Source organism: Podarcis pityusensis (assembly GCF_964106645.2).
Source record: "Podarcis pityusensis genome assembly, chromosome: 14".
NCBI classification, from domain to species: domain Eukaryota; kingdom Metazoa; phylum Chordata; class Lepidosauria; order Squamata; family Lacertidae; genus Podarcis; species Podarcis pityusensis.
The window spans coordinates 32,894,500-32,916,202 of NC_138039.1; the positions used below are offsets into that span (position 1 = coordinate 32,894,500).

At 41.8% G+C, this 21,703-nt stretch overlaps 1 protein-coding gene across 9 annotated transcripts in view; it reads left to right on the forward strand.

The window, feature by feature from the left end:
- Positions 1 to 21,703, forward strand: part of MEF2A (myocyte enhancer factor 2A) — a 91,405-nt gene that overhangs the window by 61,988 nt on the left and 7,714 nt on the right. For 5 of the 9 annotated variants that reach the window (XM_080980423.1, XM_080980424.1, XM_080980422.1 and 2 more), the window contains 4 exons: positions 13,365 to 13,555; positions 14,303 to 14,347; positions 17,814 to 17,940; positions 21,307 to 21,433. In XM_080980423.1, the coding sequence (XP_080836549.1) occupies positions 13,365 to 13,555; positions 14,303 to 14,347; positions 17,814 to 17,940; positions 21,307 to 21,433 (490 nt within the window). The remainder of the gene's footprint in view (positions 1 to 13,364; positions 13,556 to 14,302; positions 14,348 to 17,813; positions 17,941 to 21,306; positions 21,434 to 21,703) is intronic. The other 4 variants (XM_080980427.1, XM_080980428.1, XM_080980429.1 and 1 more) reach the window with 2 other exon arrangements.

Here is a 21,703-nt window from a genome sequence, read left to right on the forward strand (position 1 = left end):
CCATTTGTTGGAATAGAATTCCACAAATGTGGGCCCACCATGAGAAGCGTCTGCCTCTTGTGCACACTAACTGAATTGATATAAATGGCAGACCTATTATAGACTCTCTGAAGCTGATCTTAGAGCATGGGCAAGTTCATACAGGTGAAGGCAGGTCCTTTTAAGGTAATGTGACCCCAAATCAGTGACAACTTTAAAGATCATTACTAAATTGGCCTAGAAATCCATGGGCAACCAGTGCAAAGGGTTGCCCAACTCCGCCATCAACATATAGATGGGCACATGTTTGTTTAGTTTATTTACTGGCGTGCTATAATCTTATAAGGTTGCTAATAAGTAGTCCTCTGGGCAACTCCACAGCATAAAATGACAACATGGAATTGAAAATCCAATATCATGAAAGTAGCTTACACCAGTTGAACATTCTACATAGTCTTCAAAGGCAGACACGTATTCAAGTCTGGATGTCATTAGTGCATGTGTAGCATAGTTTAGGTAAACCCTTTCTGGGTAAAATCACATATGCCGCATCATCCTGAACACATGCAGTGGTACCTTGGGTTACATACACTTCAGGTTACAGACTCCGCTAACCCAGAAATAGTGCTTCAGGTTAAGAACTTTGCTTCAGGATGAGAACAGAAATTGTGCTCCGGCGGCACGGTAGCAGCAGGAGGCCCCGTTAGCTAAAGTGGTGCTTCAGGTTAAGAACAGTTTCAGGTTCAGAACGGACCTCCGGAACGAATTAAGTACTTAACCCGAGGTACCACTGTACTGTAAAAGGCACCCTAGCCACCACTGGATTTCCACAGACAACACAAAGTGCAGGAGAACCCCCAAACTCTGAGGAAGTTACATCAGGAGAGGGATGTAACCCCACCCTAGTCTGGTTCCAAACGTCCATACACTTTGGTTGGTTTCCACAGTCTTTCTGTGTTGCCTTGATTAAATTTTAGTTTGAATGGTTTCATTCATTCCAAAACTGAATCCAGACACCAGTTCAAGGGTTTCACAGCCTCCCTGGGATGAGTATGTCAAAACAAGAGCTAGAGCTGTGTGTTATCTTCATACTAATGAAAATTGCACCCTAAATCTCCAGATAACTTCTTTTAGCAAGTGGTAATATTTCAAACTAGATCTTAATTCTTCTTTTGCAATTCCCTATTTTCTCTATTCTCCTTGATGCTCTTTAGATGTTTCAGTGGCAACATTGGAGCTGCTCTTCCAAGGATTCATCCTGCTACTCTGCTGTAATATTTGAAAACACATTGACCAATGATGATTCCAATCACATAGGTCCTTATCACACATTTGTCACCAAAGCAGAATTCAGGGGTTGATAGTTGAGTGGTGAAGTTGAGTGCAGTTTTCCATTACAAAGGGTCTTCTTACATAGGAACAATATTGGAACATAGGAAGCTGCCTTATACTGAGTTAAACCATTGGCCCCTCTAGCTGACTGGCAACAGCTATCCAGGATTTTAGGAAGGGTTCTGTTCCAGGTCTACCTGGAGGTGCTGGGGATTAATCCTGGGACCTTTTGTGTGCATATGAGGTGCTCTATTACGGAACTTTGCCTCTTACTTCTAAACTCTTAAACATTACTGTGTGAATTAAACAGCAGAAAAATGGTTTAACACCACTCCTGTAACATCTACAGAATACTGTAGTATAGTCAGTTAAAGATCTGAGTGTGATGGGCACCTCCCTTAGAAGTATTGAAATGTTAATCTCCTGTGGAAAACAGTCATTCTTAGGTTGACTCAAGGCTGAACAAATACTAATATCTGTAATTAAGGCTGAAAAAACCAGTCATGCATCAAATTGTATCTCTCTTCTTCTCCACCCAGAGGGTACAGTTTTGTGGATGCTTAAAGCAAGAAGAGAGACAGTTAAGATTGTATTGAAGCCAGAAGTTAAAATCTTCATGTTTCAAAGAACTGTTCATTTAGCTCTTGTTTTAATTTATGAATTCATATTGTCCCAACAATTAAGGAGCTTTGAGTTTTTACACTGAGCCATATCCCTTATCAGATGTTTGGTGCTTATATCCAAAGTTAAATTGTCTGAAGGGAATGTGTTCTAACAATTGGCTTTCTATAATTTATGCTAGAAATTAATGTGATAATGAACTCCCTCCGAGGCACTGAGACAGAACCAGGGTTTTAGTCTGCCTGGGAGACTGTTAAGGGGCACCTGCTCTGTGTGACAGATCAGGGCACCTGATGCAGTCTTGCTTTACAAAACTCAAATGTTGCATATTTGGGTGGGGGCAGGGGCAGTGGCACATTGCCAAGCACAGGCACTCTTGGCCCCAGGGCAGTATCAGTTTAGATCTAACCTTGGTCTTCGGTTCCCAATTAGCTAATTACTGAGGATGGCCTATTTTCCAAAAGCCAAGCTGCGGATCCCCTACTTTTGAAAAAATTGATAAATCTATTGTAGTTACGTCTGCAAGGCAATTTTTTGAACAAAATGTGGTGTAGCCTCTAGTAAGCAGAGGATTTTAGGTATACTAAAAAAACAGACTGGGGTTGAGGAATATATGGTTTTCAACATCATGATATATCAGCAGCTAAACATTGTGATATTATGACATATCACAGTGTCTGAAATTTGGAGATCGGGTGGATGGGGTGCATGCAGATCAGATGTGAGGATGGGGGGAAGAAGTAGCCACGAAGATCAGATGGGGGGGGGGGAGGGAAGCGGAGTCACCTCTACTGCATGCTTTGAGTGGGAGGGGATGGTTGGGGGGGGCGCATGAAGCCGCCATCAGTGGGGCAGCCAGCGAAAGACCCACATCCACTGTGGCTGCTGTTGCTTTTCTGTTGACTGAGAAAAGCTGCTCCGCCTCAGTGCCAGAGGAAGGTAGTGCCACGGTGCCTTGAAGGGCAATCAGCTACCCTGTTTTCCCTCAGCGTGAAGGAAGGCATCTCAGATAATATTGGCTGAGATCATTGTGCAATACTGGCAGTGCCTTGAAATCGGCTGCCCTGTTCTCCCTCATGCGAGGAGTAATATATTGCTGCGTATTGCCAGGTAAAAATCGTTATCGTGGTGTGATTTCAAGACAGATTTTGGCCAATATATCGAAAAATCGCACAGTGCTAAAACAGACCATAACATTTGAGATATTACTATGCAAAAATGACAAAAAGATTAGCTGGGAGGGAGAGGCAAGGGCCCCCTGCATGTGTTCTGTGGACCTCCAGGGGTCCCTGGACCCCTAATTGGGAACCACTGCTCTAGATGTTACTGAACTACAAAACTCATCATACTTGGTTATGCTGTTTGGGGCTGATAGGAGCTGTGGTTCAGTAACATCTAGAGGACCATGTGTTAGCCATCCTAAGTTTAAACCCTCCACATATAAATAGTTATAAACAGTGGGGGAAAACCAAGCCAATTCTTCTCAAATGTCCAAACTAATCTTCCATTTTTAATTCCATTTGGAGTTAAATGGCAAGGAAATGCTAAAAGTAGTCCAGCAAAATTGTACCCACCCCTGCTGCATTCACACCTGCTGAGGGTAACACTTCATGCAGCTGATGAATTGCGTGATAGTTCCCCAAAACTTGTGCCATAATATTTGCCTACTCTAAATGAGTAGATATTGCATATTCAGTTGTGTATGCAACTGAATATATGCAACTTTGAATATAAGGTTTGTTGATTTAGGTGTTGTTTTAATAAAAATCAATGCATCAGGGAGAAGGCCATCTGAACTTCTTGGGGGAGGGCATTCCAAAGCACTGGGCCAAAACCAAAAGTCTCCTCAAGAAGCAAAGCAATCTCCAAAAGAGTTGTAATTTGAATTAAAGCCTTGCAGATCTCAGTTGCTGAGAGAGTAGGCTTATGTAGAAGGAGGCATTTGCTGAGATAATCGGGACCTAGGCTGTATTGCGTTAAAAGCACTTTGAAGTGGCCTCCGATGAATTGGCAGCCAGTGAAAGCCTTTTCCCATGGTTGATTGCTTAGTATCACCAGATGTTATAGAAAAATTATAATTTATTGAGAGGGTGAGGTGGGGTGGGAGGTAGATAGACAGCTGCCACATTTGAAAGGCAAATGTGTCCTAATTTGATAGAGAAGTAGCTCAGCGTTTCACATGATTGGTATGTAAATAATATTGGTGTTGCAGTAAAATAAAGTTAACACACAGGAAGGTTAGACTAGAAAAGGAATCAAGCTGTTAAAATGCTCTGAGAATACCTTCCTGGAGGAACACTGGCTAGTGGGCCTCACTACCGTTATTAAATATCAAAGCTATATGATAATGACACGTAGACCTTAATGGCTGGATTGATTAACTGCCCCCCCCTTTGAATGGAAGAACGTGTATAGCTGTCTAGTAGAGCAGGCAGATACTAGCTTGATTGCATCCAGATTGGGTTTCTGTGGAAGCTTTTCATCAATAAGTAATCCTAGGTATTTAAATCGATGTGCTTGCTCGAGGGTGTGACCATCTAATGTCCACTTAGGCTTGGTAACCCTCTTACCAAATACAGCAACCTTAGTTTTGGCATAACTAACTTTTAGGTGTTCTTTTTTGCACAGTTGGCCAAATTTGACAAGCATCCTTCCGAGTCCAATTTTGTTCAAAGAGAGCAGGACTAGGTCATCAGTGTAAAGCAGAATGGACACTTTGTGATTTCCAAGAGAGGGAGAGAAGGAGGAAGGGGATGCCATCTCAGGGATGAGATTGATGATAAATACAAAAGGTACCAATACGCAACCCTGCTTGACCTCTTTTAATCAGATAATGAGTTTGTGAAGGGATGCATTAAGCTTTAGAAATTGGTTCTTGAAAAGTATAGAACCAAAGATGGCATTACAAAACATAAAAAGCAAATAACCAAAATATTAGCCTTAAGAATAAAAACAAAAAAACCAGTAACCAAAATTTTAACATAAGACTCAAAACAATTGTAGCTGATGTCTTTTTACCAGGTTCTATATCTAATCCCTAAAACCCAAGAGTGTGAGGCTATGCTTGTGTCTGTCTTCTAAAGTTGACAGACTTTGATCTTACAGGATTTACTTGGTTTTTTTTTACTAGGGTCCTGAGAAACATCAACCAGAGCTTGGTACAAAAGACATACACCCAGCATTAAAGAATTCTGAGACTAAGAATTTGTTTTGCGTGCACAGTCCCTGCACACAAATATCTTCTCTGGGATTTTTTAATTTCAGCATTGTGATTTAGAGTGGAGATGGGGTCATTTTGTTGCTGCTGTTCGGAAGGTTGTGTCTGCTTTGCTCCTCCCCAGTCATCTCACTGCTGTGCTGCACTGACCTAAGCCATTATTTGGCTTAGCATATTTTCCGAACCTGGGCTTGCCATTTAGCTCTCTTCAGACTGACCATGGTCTGTAACCAAGGGTTGTTCCTGGTTTGCTGTTTGTGGCTTGTTCCGAGAGAACTAAGCCACAAGGCTGGGTTCAGATGACTCACCGAGTCAAGGAATGGCTTATCTCAGCATGGAACAGCCCCAAACATTATGCAAGGAAAATATAACTCAGTGTGAAGTGTGAACCTGGCCTGTATTGTCTTAAGTATAAACAACCTCAGGGGGCAGAGTACAGTGGTACTCTGGTTATGAACTTAATTCGTTCTGGAGGTCCGTTCTTAATCTGAGGTACCATTTTAGCTTATGGGGCCTCCTGCTTACCACGCAATTTCTGTTCTCATCCTGAGGTAAAGTTCTTAACCTGAGGTACTACTTCTGGGTTAGCGGAGTCTGTTTGTAACCCAAGGTACCATTGTGTAAGTTAATTAAATAATAAAAAGCCTGAAGTATGGGGAACATCACAAATTTAAACGCTCTTTCTTTTCTGTACTCTCACAATGTGTCCAAGCTTTGATTTTCTAAACCACATACATGCTTCCAGGTTTTCTATTGTCATATGTAAAAAAAAAAAAAAATGAATTGTGGATGTTAACATCACTTTCAGATGAACACTGAAGGCAGGCAGTACTTTCCAGGCATCTGTCTTTATTGTGTAATTTGTATTGTGGTGCAGTTTGTATTGTGGAACATAGAGCACAATGATAGAATTAAAGCATGTTGGACTAGAGGGCATACAGCTAGGAATACCATATTAAAAATGTGAAGGTGATAGAATAGTTGGCATTCTTACTGGTTTTTGGTTTTACATTACCGCAGAAAACAGCATTTTCCCCTCAGATAATCATATTGGTAGTAATTATTATTCTTTGGTTTAACCTGATTAACATTTCCTTTAAGAAAGAAAAAGGGGGAAAGTCATCAAGTCTTTCATTCATGCCACGCAATCCATTAGATCTGCTCTATCTATGAAAGTACTTTTAATAACTTGCAGAAATTGCTTCTTAAAAAATGTGTCTTGCAGTGGATGAATTTTTTTTTTATTCAAAACAACAGTTCCTCTTCTCAAATACTTTCCCAGGGGTAACCAGTACAGTCTCTTTTTCTCTTTTTCACATGTTTTTAAAAGGTGCAAATTACTGTCTCTAATGTGTGCACACACATGCATTGTGCCGAGAAGAGGAAGCTGGCATACAAAGGGTTACCCTGGCTACATTTGGGAAAGCTGCCTGACTATTACATCATCTTGTAATCATTATCTGCCTCTGGCTCCTGACCTTATGCTAAAAAATCCTGCGCTTTTAACTGCCCTTTCACTTGGGTTTATAATTTGATATTCTTGGGTTACCAAGGTTTGCATTGAGTAAGGCAGTTTCTAAGATTTTGAAGAACAAATATATTTCCGGATGTTGTGGGAGAAGTAATCTTCCTGACTTAAGCATAGACAGTGTCATGCACAATAATCTCTCTCTCTCTCTCTCTCTCTCTCTCTCTCTCTCTCTCCAGAGAGAGAGAGAGAGAGAAAGAAAACGCTTCTTAGGTTGAGAGTATTGCTTATCTCTTGCACACAATCTTCTCCTTCCTATTTTGATGCCTTATCTAGAAAATGGCTCTGTTTTCTGGCAGGCAGAGTGCTTCACATCAGTCTGCCTGCCTGAGTGAGGCTCGGCACTGTTGAGAGAGGCTTATGTCTGACAGTGCCATTAAAGGATATGAAATGTTCTCTGAAAGACTGACAGTCCCTTGTAAGAAGGGCTGCAGGAAATGACTGTATTGGGTGTGGAAGGAAAAGCAGAACTGCCTGCTTGCTTGAAGAGAGTAATAGGAATAGTTGGTTTTTTAAAAAAGTACCCCACACTGATGTAATTCCCATTTAAGATAAACAGAATTTTCAAGAAAGTATTCATGAGTTTATTTGCTTTGAAGAAACCCCATTGCAATTAAGGGGGATTACCTGAGGTAAATATGCTTCGTGCATGGACTTTTAGACTTGTGTTAAAAATCTTTTGAATAATATACAAGCTTCAAGCAGCTGTCTTGTATGGCTGTGAATTCAGTTTCTAATAGACCTCAGCAAAGCAAGTAGACTGTGGTGTTATAAGAAAATGCTCAAGCACAATTAACATTGTCGGTAGCTTAGTGGGTAAATGCGGGCTGTAATATTAGTGATCTTGAGTGCTATGATACATTAGCCTTTATCTTGAAGGAGTTGACTGATGAGAGTAAACATGTGATGCGTTCTGCTTCTTAAAGTGCCAGGCAGGCTTTCTTAAGCAGATGTTAGAGACTTCTTCCGTATGTTGCTTTCCAAATAAGGGAGAAGTGGTCAAGTCCAACACACATGTGCACTTGGATCCCCAAAAGGTATGGTAGGCAGCCCATTTTGCTTGGGCCCTGTGTTTAGCTGATATCCTTTCTCTGGATCCCCTGAGAGGAGGCTTTGTGGCCCTGATTCCTCCTTCATACTACCATTCAAGTACAGTGGTACCTCGGGTTACAGACGCTTCAGGTTACAGGCGCTTCAGGTTACAGACTCCGCTAACCCAGAAATAGTATCTCGGATTAAGAACTTTGCTTCAGGATGAGAACAGAAATCATGCTCCCGCGGCGGCGCGGCGGCAGCAGGAGGCCTCATTTGCTAAAGTGGTACCTCAGGTTAAGAACAGTTTCAGGTTAAGAACGGACCTCCAGAACGAATTAAGTTCTTAACCTGAGGTACCACTTTATGAATAAGTTTGTTTGCTTTAGCTACCATTTTGTTCCATAGTGCAACTATTCTTTTTACTTTTTCATGGCAGCGTGCTGATAAATCTAGGCATAACTCTGATGTCAAGAGGCATCACAGCATGGGTGTAGCCAGGATTTATGTTAGGGGGCGGACTTCATTGGGGGGGTGAACCTCAGTTTTTTAATTGATTTACATGATTTAGAGGGACAGCTCCCCCCCCCCCCGGCTACACCTATGCATCACAGTACATGCAGAACCAATTTTGGTGCTGCAGCCTTCCCTGTGATACCATGGTGACTCACCTTGAAGCATTCCGTTTGGGGAAGAGTCATTGCTGGTGGTAGCAGATGTCCTGCATGCAGAAGGTTCTGAGTTCAGGCCACAGTCTGAGCAAGTGGTGATGGGATAACTGGATGAGTGGTCCATCCTGTTTTTGCCTAAAGCCAACTTCATTGGCGGATACTGTTCTGGTGAATGGGTGCTGAGTGAATTGCAGTTGGTCACTCTTTAAGGCAGGGTACCCAATGTGCCCACCAGATGATCTTCAGCTCTCTGCTAATAGGGGGCTGATGAGAATTGGAGTCCAGCATCATTCTAAGGGCATCAGGTTGGCTCCTCTTTTTAGTTTTTCCCCTTTGCTTTTCCAGGTTTCCTCCAGCAATTTTTTTTTTTCTAGACTAGTAAGATGCAGATGGAGCTGGTTAGATGCTTAGTGTCAACTTCTTAGAAATTAATTGGACATGTTCTGTAAATACCGCCTATCGGTTGACTTGTTTGTGTCAACCAGCCTTCTCTGGCTCTTCATTTTGGGCTTTGGTCCCACAAGCTGTTCTTGTGTGTATGTATGTGGCCAGAGACAAATGCTTGACCAGATTCCCATCTTTTTCAGCCTGGTTACAATTACTGCATGTTCTTCCACATGCGAGAATATTTACGGTTTGTGCAATACTGTTGCTAAGCTACAGCCATAGTGCAATTGTTCAGACATTAAAAATGTGTGCTTCTGAAGGACACTTGTACATTGCATTCAGAAAAGATACAATGGGAGCCTCACAGCCTCAATTTTCAAATGCACACAGTTGCAAAATTTGAAACTGGAATTATAACAAAACAACAACTTAGTACCTAAGACTAATGCCATGCTGAAGCCTTCTCTTCAATTCTGGGAAATCTGCCCTCTCCACCTCCACAAAAAAGAGAGAGAAGGAGGCAGTTGATTTACGGTCCCTTTCACGGTGTAGGAAAGAATTATTACTTCAAAATTGTTCTGGAGAGCACAGCTTTGCCGCTTCCCTTAAGTTACAAGGTGGCCAAAGGGTGAGAGATGTTCTCACGTTGACTTAAACCGCTCTCAGTGCACTCCATAGCTTCTCCAGTGTTCCAGAGAGTGAGACCTCAGGTTACAGACGCTTCAGGTTACAGATTCCGCTAAGCCAGAAATAGTACCTCGGGTTAAGAACTTTGCTTCAGGATGAGAACAGAAATCATGCTCCGGCGGCGTGGCGGCAATGGGAGGCCCCATTAGCTAAAGTTGTTCCTCAGGTTAAGGACAGTTTCAGGTTAAGAACGGACCTCCAGAACGAATTAAGTTCTTAACCCGAGGTACCACTGTATAGCTATAGATATAGATTGCAATGGCGTTTAGCCACAATGCAGGTTTGACCTGATTCTTTCTTTGTTTCTTTTTTAAAGAATTGCCTGGCTCCCAGGCTCTCCCATGAGCGTTGTCTATCTCACTTTCTGGAATGGCAGGGAAGCTGTAGAGTGCTGCAGAATAGCACGAAGAGGCTACAGTATTTATTAAAGAACAAATACACCCCTATCCCTCAGCTACTTCATAACTTTAACATTTGAGGTTGTTGGCCTGACGTATCTTCCCTGCCCTTTGCGGGAGGGGGCAATTACTTTTCACTCTTCCCGCAACAAAAACCTGACAACCAGAATGGGCCTGATTATTAGAAGGATTTTATGACACTTAGTTCCAGGCAAAAAGGGGATTAAAAAGGACTAAGATTTAACAGAATCTGCTAAGATTTAACAGAAAAATAATGGGAGGAAGACTTGGAGGACAGACCAACCAGAATGGAATGGCCTGACAACATTCAACATCAAGCACCGCAGGCATATCTACATATTTAGGTGGCATTCTGTCCTCTTACCATGGGTGATGTTTTAGATAGGTGCACATTCACACAGAAGTGTGAAACATTATTCTGTCCTATGGTTTTCAAACACTTTCCCAGGATTCCTCAGATGCTTACTGGGATTTCTTAATAAGACCACTTAATAACAAATAAGCTTCCCGGAAAGACAGCTTGGCCCCACTGCTGAGTTTATTCTAGGGCCCCCTCTTGGATCATGCATGGTGACACTGAGAACCAGCAATACTGGTTGGTATGAACCTTAGAATGTGCTTTGGACTCTGGGTGTTCCTTGGCAGATGAATTTGATTTGAAAGGTAGGAAGTTAGAATGGTGGTTTTCTTACTACCATACTTCCTTAACTTATTCTTAGCTCATTTGCTCAGGAGGCTTAAGGACATGGAGTGAAGAGCCCATTGTATGTTGGTTTTTGCATGCCTCTAAATTGAATATGAAATTTATTACTTGCTGTAATAAAATAGGTCACAGGGGTATACTCTGATCCAATTAATACTATAACCTACTTGCTTGCAACATTTCGTAGTCTATTAACAAAAAATTCCACACATGGTTGGGGTAAGAAATGCTGCTGGTGTGATATTTTTGAGAGAATGTTGAGAAATAGCACCTTAGGATAAATGTAGTTGTTGGAATATAATAGGTTTTTTAATGTCTATTGTTCTATAAGCACCAAGAATTCTTTGCAGCAACTGCTATATTCCAGGCTCTCCTGTTCAATTTCCATTTATTTCAGTAAGTTTTTCAGAATTCTTTTCCATTCTAAACAAAATGAGAGGCGTTTTGGGGGGCATTTTGTGTGTGTTTGTGAGACCCACATCGTATCCCATTACAACTTGACAGGTTGCTATTGGGAGATGGACAACTGTAACCTCAACAAAATGTTGCAGTGTGGAATGTTTCTTTTCAGTATGTCAGCCATAGTGCAAAAAAAGTTGCTTCCGGATTTTGTGGTCCTATGTGCAAATGAAGTTGAACTAGCCAAAACATGAGTGTTTTCTGTGAACATGCTGGCTGTGGTCCTGTTCCCAGTTATGTGAAATAATTACTTATCATTAAGATAAATGGGATTAACTGTGTGCTGGTTTTCTAGAGGGGCAGTTGTGTTAGTCTGTTGCAGCAAAGAGTCTTGATGCAACTTAAAGCCTAACAAATGTATTGCAGCATAAGCTTATGCCAAAATAAATGTATTACAGTGGAACCTTGGGTTGTGGATGTAATCCGTGATGGAGGCATGTCTGCAAACTGCAGCGTTCACATCCTGAAGCGCTGCATCTGCGCCGGCGCAATTTGGCGCTTCTGCGCTAGCGCGAAGCGCAATCTAGCACTTCTACGCATGCGCGAGCGGCAAAACCCGGAAGTAACCCGTTCCGGTACTTCCAGGTTTCCTGCAGTCCGCAACCCGAAAATACGTAACCTGAAGCATCCGTAACATGAGGCATGACTGTATTGTTTATAAGGTGCCACAAGGCCTTCTGTATATTGGATTGGATCCACAGTGAGTTTTTTAAATTTAAAAACAAACAATTAAAAAAATATATCTGTCAACACACTTCTCAGGTCTTTTAACGGCTTTCCCCACCCCCAAAGAAGTTCATCAGATGTCATGTAAGCCAAGACCTGGTGTTCCTACTGTCAGCAGGATCTAATGCCTCCTTTGGTGGCATGAGAGTGCGAAGGACCCTGTGTCAGACGAGAGTGCCAAAGCTACTGCAAACGCTATGTTAAAGAACAGATGGCATTAGAACATCTCTGTGACTGTTGCACCTTCTCATCAGTCAAGCTGCTATATCATACCTTAAAGTGGTGCCATCTCCACACATTTACTTTCATTTCCCTCAGGGAAAGGTGTACATTCCCCACCCGATTTTCTAGCCTGTAGAATGCAGCATTTCTCAACCCAGGCCACCCAACTCTCCTGCAGATCACTGCTCATCAAACTTTCTTGCTTTAGGGGATCCTTTCCTCAGTGACTTGTTTGTTGCAGAACTCCTGCACGTTGTGAGTGATTCTGGGATGTGTCCATGCATCCTGCATTGCCAGGCTGGCTAGGCCTCTCCGTTGCTAAGCAAGACCTGAAAGCTTAACCCAGAACAGTGGTAGCCAGTGTGCTGCCCTCCAGATGGATAGAAGTTGGAGTCAAACAAAATCCAGACGGCTACTCTTTGTCCTAGAGCACAGGTTCCTAAACTGTGGTCCGCAAACTTCATTCATGGGGCTGTGGTGTGTCAAATAGTCATACAGATTTTAAATTTCATTTTTATTGCTTTTTATTTCTTAATTGACGCTTTTGAATTATGGTGTTGGAGAGACTCTTGAGAGTCCTATGGACTGCAAGAAGATCAAACCTCTCCATTCTTAAGGAAATCAGCCCTGAGTTGGAAAGACAGATCCTGAAGCTGAGACTCCAATACTTTGGCCACCTCATGAGAAGAGAAGACTCCCTGGAAAAGACCCTGATGTTGGGAAAGATGGAGGGCACAAGGAGAAGGGGATGACAGAGGACGAGATGGTTGGACAGTGTTCTCGAAGCTACCAGCATGAGTTTGACCAAACTGCGGGAGGCAGTGGAAGACAGGAGTGCCTGGCGTGCTCTGGTCCATGGGGTCACGAAGAGTCGGACACGACTAAACAACAACAATTTCTTAACATTACAATTTGAATAAAATTAAAATTAAAAAGTTCTACAGCATCTAGCACAGCGTGTTACATTTGCTACAAAAAAAAGAAAAATTAAAAAAATTGAGTGGTCTGCCAAGAGCCTCAGCAATTTTCATGTTGTCTGTGGAGAAGAAAGTTTGGGATCCCCTTCTTTAGAGTGTATCAACATTCTCCCAAAGCTTATCACTTTAGAGGGCAAATCAGGAAGCTGTATTTCGGGGATGTTTCTCCACCAGTTTTGATCATTTATTGAGGTGCTCCCGACCATTTCCCAAGGATCTCCAGATTGCCTTCTAACACTACTGCACTTTCACAAGCTCATGCAAAAGCAACCCCAGAGTCATCTGCAACTGGACCTAATGGTCAGGGGTACCTTTTCCTTGATGCCCATATGTTCACTCTTATAATGTATGATCATTTATCTTTGTCTTAAGGTGGACTTCTTTTGCCTCTTCTCTTATTACAGGAAATGGTTTTGTGAATTCACGAGCTTCACCAGGCCTGCTTAGCAGCACCGGGGGTGGGAATGGCCTAAGCAAAGGGATGCCTACAAAATCTCCCCCTCCCCCTGGCGGGGGCAACCTTGGAATGAACAGTCGCAAGCCAGACCTCCGGGTTGTCATCCCTCCCTCTAGCAAAGGCATGATGCCTCCATTGGTAAGTTTAGCTTTTTGACTTATTCGTAGCTTGGAGAAAGACAAAAGAGACCTTGATCAGGAAGCTAAGAACAAACATTGGCTTGAGAATGTGGTTTGGTGAGAAACAAACTTGCAAGCACTGGTTCAGATGTTACACAAAGCCAGGCGCTCCATGGTTTGTTTTCCTGCTCAACTAAGGGAGGAGCGAACACAGGCACTGTCAACAGAGCATGCCCATCTGTAAGGGCAAACAGATGGTACTGTAAACATGGTTCATATTCCTGTACTGGAGGGCATGTACATGTGAACAGTGGGCTTTTTTTGGAAGCAGTTTTCAAGGGCACAAGGGCTTGCTTTTCTCCAAGCAAAGTACATTGAGGCTTCTCTAAAGTAACTGTGAATTGGTCGAATTTGGGTGTGGACGCTTTGCTTTTGACCATTTTAAATGTGCTTTTCCCATCAACTGTGTGTTGACAATAGGAGTCAGTAGACAGGCTGTAAGTTTACTATACTAAGAAGAAGAAGAGTCCTACTGGGTTAAGAGCTTTCTCTCTAGCCTAGCACCCAGTTCCCCCACAACTAGATGATTCTGGGAAGCTGGCATAGTATCATGTAATGCTTCTTTGCCTACTGAATCACATCATAACTTTGGAATATTAGTGAGGCTAAAAATAGCTAGCTCATCAAGCACCAACACAACTCTTTCATTCTTGAATACTGTCCTATTCTCAGTAACCTTATTATTCCTCTTATTTGCTGAGTACAGTCGGAGGAGGATGAATTGGAGTTGGTGAGTCTGGGTTCCTATTTGGTATGAGACATCAAGATCCGGAGAGCTTTCATGTTAACTGTCTGTTGTAGCTTAGACCAACATTCCCTTTGCTGCAGAGAGAAGCCGGTTGTGATTGGTTTATTTCAAGTTTCTACATTGACCAACAGAATATGGAAAACTAATAAATATTTGCCAAAAACGTTAATATTTTTACCAGTGGTGTTGCAAAGGGGAACGTTGGAACAGAGCCTCTAACAGCAACTGTCCACTGTGCACATTGAGGAGCCTTGAAATTTTCTTCTAAGGCACCTTATATTCCATGTCAAACTCTGCAGTGATTTACTTCACTCATGAAGTTCTGCAAATTGTAATACAGTTCCTGTGTTGCTGCTGCTGCTGCTTTGCTTCTTGGAGATTACATCATTCCTGGTGAGGTCACCATTTTAGAGATCAAGTTAATTTCATGCTCTACAAGAGAAGCAAACCACAAGGGGGTTCCCTGTTTACCAAAAGAAACATACAATTGCAAGCTATTTTCCAATCTAGTGGGGAGGGGAAATGTTTTAGACTTTTAAAAAGGTTTTTCACAAAGTATTTTTTATGATTTGGTCTCCGGCACATATAAAGCTCTTTCTTTGTTGACTGGAACCTGGCTGTCTTTGCTGTTCTAGTGCAATCATTTTGGAAAGAACTGATTTATTACAAACCTGTGTGGAATTATTGTAGTGCTTTTTATCAATTATTTTAACCCCAGACATGTTGCTGATATGGGGCTCTTGTTGCATGAAAGCATGGGATTGCTGTGTTTGTCTTGGCAAATGCATCGTGTTGGGTACTACGTGTGTGTTTTCAAACCAAAATATAAAGTTCTGTACAAGGTGTAATGGAGCTTATCAACAAACAACCTTTTGCTTCTCTGCATCCATATGCTAAGTGCTAGTGATTATCAAAAGCCCTGTAATTTGTTGCACCTGTGCTCAACTTCCAGAGGGAAAAACGTCTTTTCCCTAGGAAAATGCTAAAGTAACAAGGGGCACTTAGCAGAATTCTGCTAACGAAGTCACTATCGTGTGCTATTTTAAGTCATGTTTGTATTGCTTGTCTTGTGGGTCTTGCAGCAAAGTTCTGCTAGTTTCACAGCAAAGTTCTTTAGGACCTCAGTTGCATAATCTGTTGCGTAGTTCTGCTTCTTCATAAGAAGCAGGGCAGATAACTGTTCAGTTGCAAAAAAGAAAAAAACCCAACCTTTTGGTTTAGCGTGTTACATTAAGGGCTTTCCATAATTCACTTATTCTCCAAAATACAGCAAAATTGTAGCTTTTCAGACCACGCTCTTCACAGGGTGGTATTTATGCAATGTGAATAGTCTGATATTCTATCTTGTGGTTAGTTTAAGCTTCACCATTACTTTGAAACAGGATGGCTGTCAGTGACAGAGGGGTTGAGTCTTAAGTCCCAGATTTGTCTGTTCATTGGAATAGACCCATGGAATCTGTGCGAATGAAGTTACCATTTCACATTACAAGCACCCAACTGGCAAATGTCATCCACATAAAATAATAGTTGGAAGGGACCTGGAAGGCCATCTAGTCAATGTCCTGCTGCAGATATTTATCCATAAGGCACAAGGCAATTAACTATTTTGGTACCTTCCATATTCACATTCTGTGAAGTAGATGGTTTTATAAACTGGGAGCTAAAGATGTGCAGAGTTGGTCAACATAAGGTTAGCCAGTGATTCATACTCATGGCCCAGTGGTTCCTATGAACAACTTGCGGAGGGTGTAGCTGTGTTAGTCTGTTGCAACAAGTCTTGTGTGTGCACTGTAAAAACACAACAAATTTATGATGGCATAAGCTTTTGAGGATTAGAGTCCACTTCAACAGGCTGCTTGTTTCTCCTGCCTCTCAAGTATGAGATCCACAGCTTAGATACTTTCCCCTGAACTGTTGTGATGAAGCATTACATAAATACGGAAGATGTTCCTTGAATTAATTTGAAGCATTTCTAGTACAATGATGAGCTTCACGCTAAAGCCTCCCATTTCAAATAATGAATGCATAAAATGCAGGCAAGGTATCTACTGCTTTGCTTACAGGGTTCAAACTCAGTCTGCAGTCCTGGTCATCTAGCTGAAGGCTGCTTTTACATTTTATAACATTTGAGCGCATACACATGAGACTTGGTGTGTATCTGCACCGCACCCCCAAACCACTCAAAGGAGATGCATGCTTATTTTAATTCCGTTTAAGCATCCAGCGTTGCCTTTATTGTGCTCTGTGTTTATTTGTTACATCCATACATTCTCCTTCCATCAGAATTGCACTATTTGCGTTGGGTGTGTGTGTGACACTGCTAAATCTTGCAACCTGTCAAAAGTGCAACGCTGAAGTAGCTCTCAATTTCATTAGACAAGGGCAAAGAGTGGTTTCAAGTATGCAAGCTATAGGAGAGGGTTGCCCTCTGGTGGTGTGAGTTGCTTCCTGCAGGAAAGCATGCAGCCAGTTGGAGAAAAAACCTCCTCCAAGCAACTAGGTCATACGTTTGTCATACAAGTTGAAGGTAGCTCAGGCTATATTGCTGCTCTAGGCAAATATTTCAGTGTGCTTTCTCCATACCATGCCTTTTTCTAGACAGGGAATAGGGATTGTAAGGTCTTCGCAAGGGTTTTCCTGACCGGACCTCTCCGCCCTCCCTGTGCTGCATAAGTGAGTAGAGCAGGTGGAAAGGGCTGCAATTGGGGAGATAATGCAGTACTGTCCCAGATTGTAGTGGCAGAGGCTGCTGCATATTTCTCTCTTCCTCTTTACCCCACACACCAGCTCACCGTAGGTTTTGCAGAGTAGCCTGGCCTCTCTTGAAATCTAGCACCTCGGGCAGCTTCCTGACCTGCTTATTGGGTTTAGCTTGTCACAAAGCTAGATTTTTCAGTCTTGAAATTCAGTTGCTTAGACAGTTCCATTTTTCTCAGCAATTCCCGTCCCCCCCACCCAAACCCACTCCATTGCACCTTGACCAAAGAAACCAAAGAAATTCAAACCCTCTCGGCTTCTGACATGTGGACCTGAACTAGTTTTGCATCATCTGTAGAAATTCTTCTTTGGCAAGGCATAGTACTAGCGTGGAGGGTGACTTTGGAGAGTTGCATTTATTTTGTGGAGTGTGCACAATCTCCTTTTGGTGCAGTTGGGTTGATAATACTGCACACAATGCATGGTATATTACTTCATATAGTACTACTTATGTTCCATTTTGCAGAATGCTAATATGGAGTTGAGTGTGACTGGTCCTAGGTTAGTCATTGCATCCTAGCACTCTCCCCTCTCAATGACAGTGGCTCAGAAATAGGTTTACATTTTTCTCTCTCTGATGTTTGTCTTGGCTTTCAAGAAATATTACACAAAAGCCATAGACAAGGAAGATGTTGCCTCAACCTGTGATTAAATTTCATTGTGTATTTGACTTAACTGGGTTCTATGTTTTTGTTAAAAAAATTTTTTGCAGAACACACAGCGGTTAAGCAGCTCTCAGTCTACGCAGCCTCTTGCAACACCAGTTGTGTCTGTGACAACCCCAAGCTTGCCCCCACAAGGATTGGTGTACTCTGCAATGCCTACAGCTTACAACACTGGTAAGCTATTCACTTGTTTGCTCTCCCTTCTCCCCTGGGTTTTGTTTCTTTTGGGGGGAGAAGCCACTGAGAATAACACAAGATTTAAAACTCCAATAAATAAAAACTTAATGGTCTTTTAAATGTCTTAAATTTGAAAAGCTAAAAGTTTAAATGCCAGTGAAATTAAAAGTTATTTGCCTGGCATCCAAATTATAGCAAAGTAGTAGGCACCATGGAAGGTTCCCTGTGTGTGTGTTCTATAGTTGAGAATATGACCTGCCTCACTTGCAGTCCAAAGTGGTACACACCAGAATTCTGCCACTTCATTCTGCGCAATATGTTGGTCAGCTGTTCGAATCTCTGAGGCAGCTATATCTTGCCAGTGGCCTTTTTTCCTTTTAAACATTTTTCTGAAGTATGCTAGATAGTTATTTTAATTTAAATCATGATAGTTTGACTTAGTCCCTGAACTTATCAATATCTAATGTGCAGACATTTCTGTAGCAAGCTGTCATAGCTGCTTTGTGAAAGCTTGAAGTTAAAAACAAAATAAGTCTTGTTGGTAAAAAGCAAGCAGTGAGGAGACCCCAGAAAATAAAACAAAGCCTGTCTTTCCAAATAATAACCTAGTACCTTGTTAAGCATTTGGTGTGGTCACTGAGAGGTCCCATCTACCCTGTTTTTGCTATAGGAACTCAAGCATCTATGGCAATGTCATATTGGACTCCTTTGACATTGTGCTGGCACAGCAGTTGGTGTGTCTTATTCTAATCACCTACTTGCTGGCACAGCAAATTTGCAGGGATGAGCTCCTGGAGAGATGCGTAATCAAGCACCTGAGGTTTAAACTGCTGTATCTCAAAGACGATTCAATCCCTAGAAGCTCCTGTTAAAATATAATTGAAGGACTTTACCTCTCTTAATAGTGCTGTAGGCCCTATTAGATGCTCACATCTCTTTCATGAACATTCAGACTTAATTTAAAAGATGTCTCTGACTTACATTTATTTTATTTTATTTATTAAATTTGTATACCACCTTTTTTATCTGAAGATCACAGGGCGCTTCACAACATAAAAAGACAAAATGAAAACATAACAACAACAACAACAACAACAACAACAACAACAATAATAATTTTTTTAAAAACAGAGACAAAAGCAACATGCATTATGATTTTTGGATTGATTTTGCATACTCAAGTGTTCTTGATTTTGAAGTCCAAGGAAGTTCTCTTGACTTCAGTCTCTGATATCCTAGACGATAATTTATGGATTAAAAAAAACCACCCGGAGATGAAAATTGTATCTGTCTCACGGGAACACACTTTTATCTCCTTTTCCCCCCAAGAGGGTAGAGCATATATAAAGCTGTATTAGAACGTGATTAAGTGTAGAAAAGCTTTTACAGCTCTCTTTCCAAATTCAAAGGAAAAACAAGTGATAATTATGAACTGAAATAACTTCTTATGTGTGAATCAGTAGTGATAACACTCTAAGTACTATATATCCTAGATTTAAAACTCAAATATCTAATTGGTCAAGAACATAGAGGTTTAGTTTTGCATGCTGCATTCATGCAACTTTTGAGAGAGATGTTTGAGTCAGCCACTTCGCAGCACATAAAATGAAAAATGGGTCTAAAAAAAAAAAAGACAGGTAACATGCAGTTCTTCAGTCTTTGTTATGCTGTCCATGGGAGCTTGCTGTTAATTCCAGCATTCTTCCCTTCCTTATGAATGTGCACCTAGAATTCATTTTTGGTATATAAATTCTATCAAGGATTCTTGTACTTTGACTTGCAAGCAGAAAGCAGATAAGAGACTGTCATGCACAGGCTCACAGCTCCTGCCATTGTTTCAACATTCATCCCCTAAGAGCGAAAATAACAGCAGAATTAATGGTGAGGGGTTTATTTTGCCTTTTGTTTTGATGGCACTGTAGTCTGGAAAGATGGTAGCAATATGCCTTGGAAACCAAAAGGGCATGAGATAAAGCCACGAGTAACTTGGGAGAGTCCCCTTTGAACCAATCTCATAGCTTCCAAAGAATGAGTTTGATGTAAAATCCATGCTACTTGGAGACTGATGTTTCTCCTTTCATATCAGCATTTGCAGCTTTTGCTGGTGTAGAATGGATTTCTGCCTTACCAAATTTCATTGTCTGAATAACATTCCTTACTAGTTTCGCTTGCCGTGAACTTGCAGGGGTTGCAAAGTGCTGGTTTTAAAGCTGTAGATTTCATCATTCACTTTAACAGTGAATCTGACAGTGAATTCAGGTGGTTGAGTGCCTATCAGTTTGGAAGTGAAACCAGGGGCACCCCAAAACTAGGCAGCTGTTTCTGCATTCTTGGGGAGTAACTTTGGCATGCAGAAAGTTTGTACATTGGAAGTGTTTGTATTACAATGTGTTTGTGGTTTTATTGAAATTTTAATAGCCTAATTTATTTGTGTATGCTTTTTTATTCGTCTCGCTTGGTGAGCTTAGTAGCCAGTGGATGTTAAAAGAAAAGAAAAAGAACATTTAAAATTCCCAAACTGCCCTCAAAACATCTGTCAGGTCCCAGGATTTAGAGAATGTGGGTAGCAAGGGGCAGGGATGGTCCAAAGGTACCAGAAATCAGCAGACTATGTGAGTCTTATCAGTTAAGTGTATGTTTGAGAATAGTTCAGGCATTCCAGTTTTTGCAGGGGTGGGGGCTGCGGGGAGGAAGAAGAAGGAAGTTGGCTGTTTCAGACTTATAGTAAGAATCCTAGAGAGGCAGGTTAAGTTTATGAGGATGTTGTGAGCGCAATCCCTCTTGCTATGCTATATAGGAATGTTTCTGGAGGAAGTAAAATTGAAAGCATGCCTTTCTCCCTCTCCAGAACCAGACCTACCCACCCCTGCAATATAGCAATAAAAAAGCTCAGATTTGGGACTCAACCTGACCTGAGCCATTTAGCACTACATAGGAGACTAGGTGAAGGTCAAGAGAGAGAAGAAAGAAAAGGGCAACATTTGTCCATTTTCTTTTGAGTGGATTATACAGGAACATAGAGGGTGGAAAAATATAGCTTTAGAACCATTAGTTCTTTTTGGGCCTAGCCTTGAGAGTCACTTGAATGGAGGGCATGTGTGAATTACACTTTTTAATAATGGTATAGAGAAAATTTGCCCTTTGGGTCTTGAGGTGAAGTTAGCAGTTTTAAGATCACAGTCTTCCAAACCAGGCTCAAAGCCGTTCTGCCATAGTGTGCCTGAGGGAGTTGTCATGGATTCAAATGCCTGTCCTCAACACAGTGCTGGCTGGTGTCAGCCCATGAATCTGTAACTTACACTTTCTGATGAATACATGGTACAAATAATTTTTTTCCCTTTCTTGCTCCTTTCTTCCTTTCAGATTATTCCTTGACTAGTGCAGACCTGTCGGCCCTGCAGGGTTTTAACTCCCCAGGAATGCTGTCATTAGGACAAGTATCTGCCTGGCAACAGCATCATCTAGGACAAGCAGCCCTCAGCTCCCTTGTGTAAGTGGGAACACTCTCCCACCCCCATTCCCTGGAGGATTGGCAGCCTTTGCTAAGTTACACCCAACTAGGCACCTCTTCCATTTAGCCCACAAGCTCAGACTTGGCCCTATTTGGTTAGGCACAATGCTCTTTAACACTTCACTTTGAGTGGGTTGGGTATACATGGGTAGCTTGCTCAGTGTACATACTCATTTGTGACTTGTAGGTGTTTTGCAACTCAGTGGGCTTGGAAAGTTATTTTGTAGGGAAATCCTTCTGCTCCTGCTT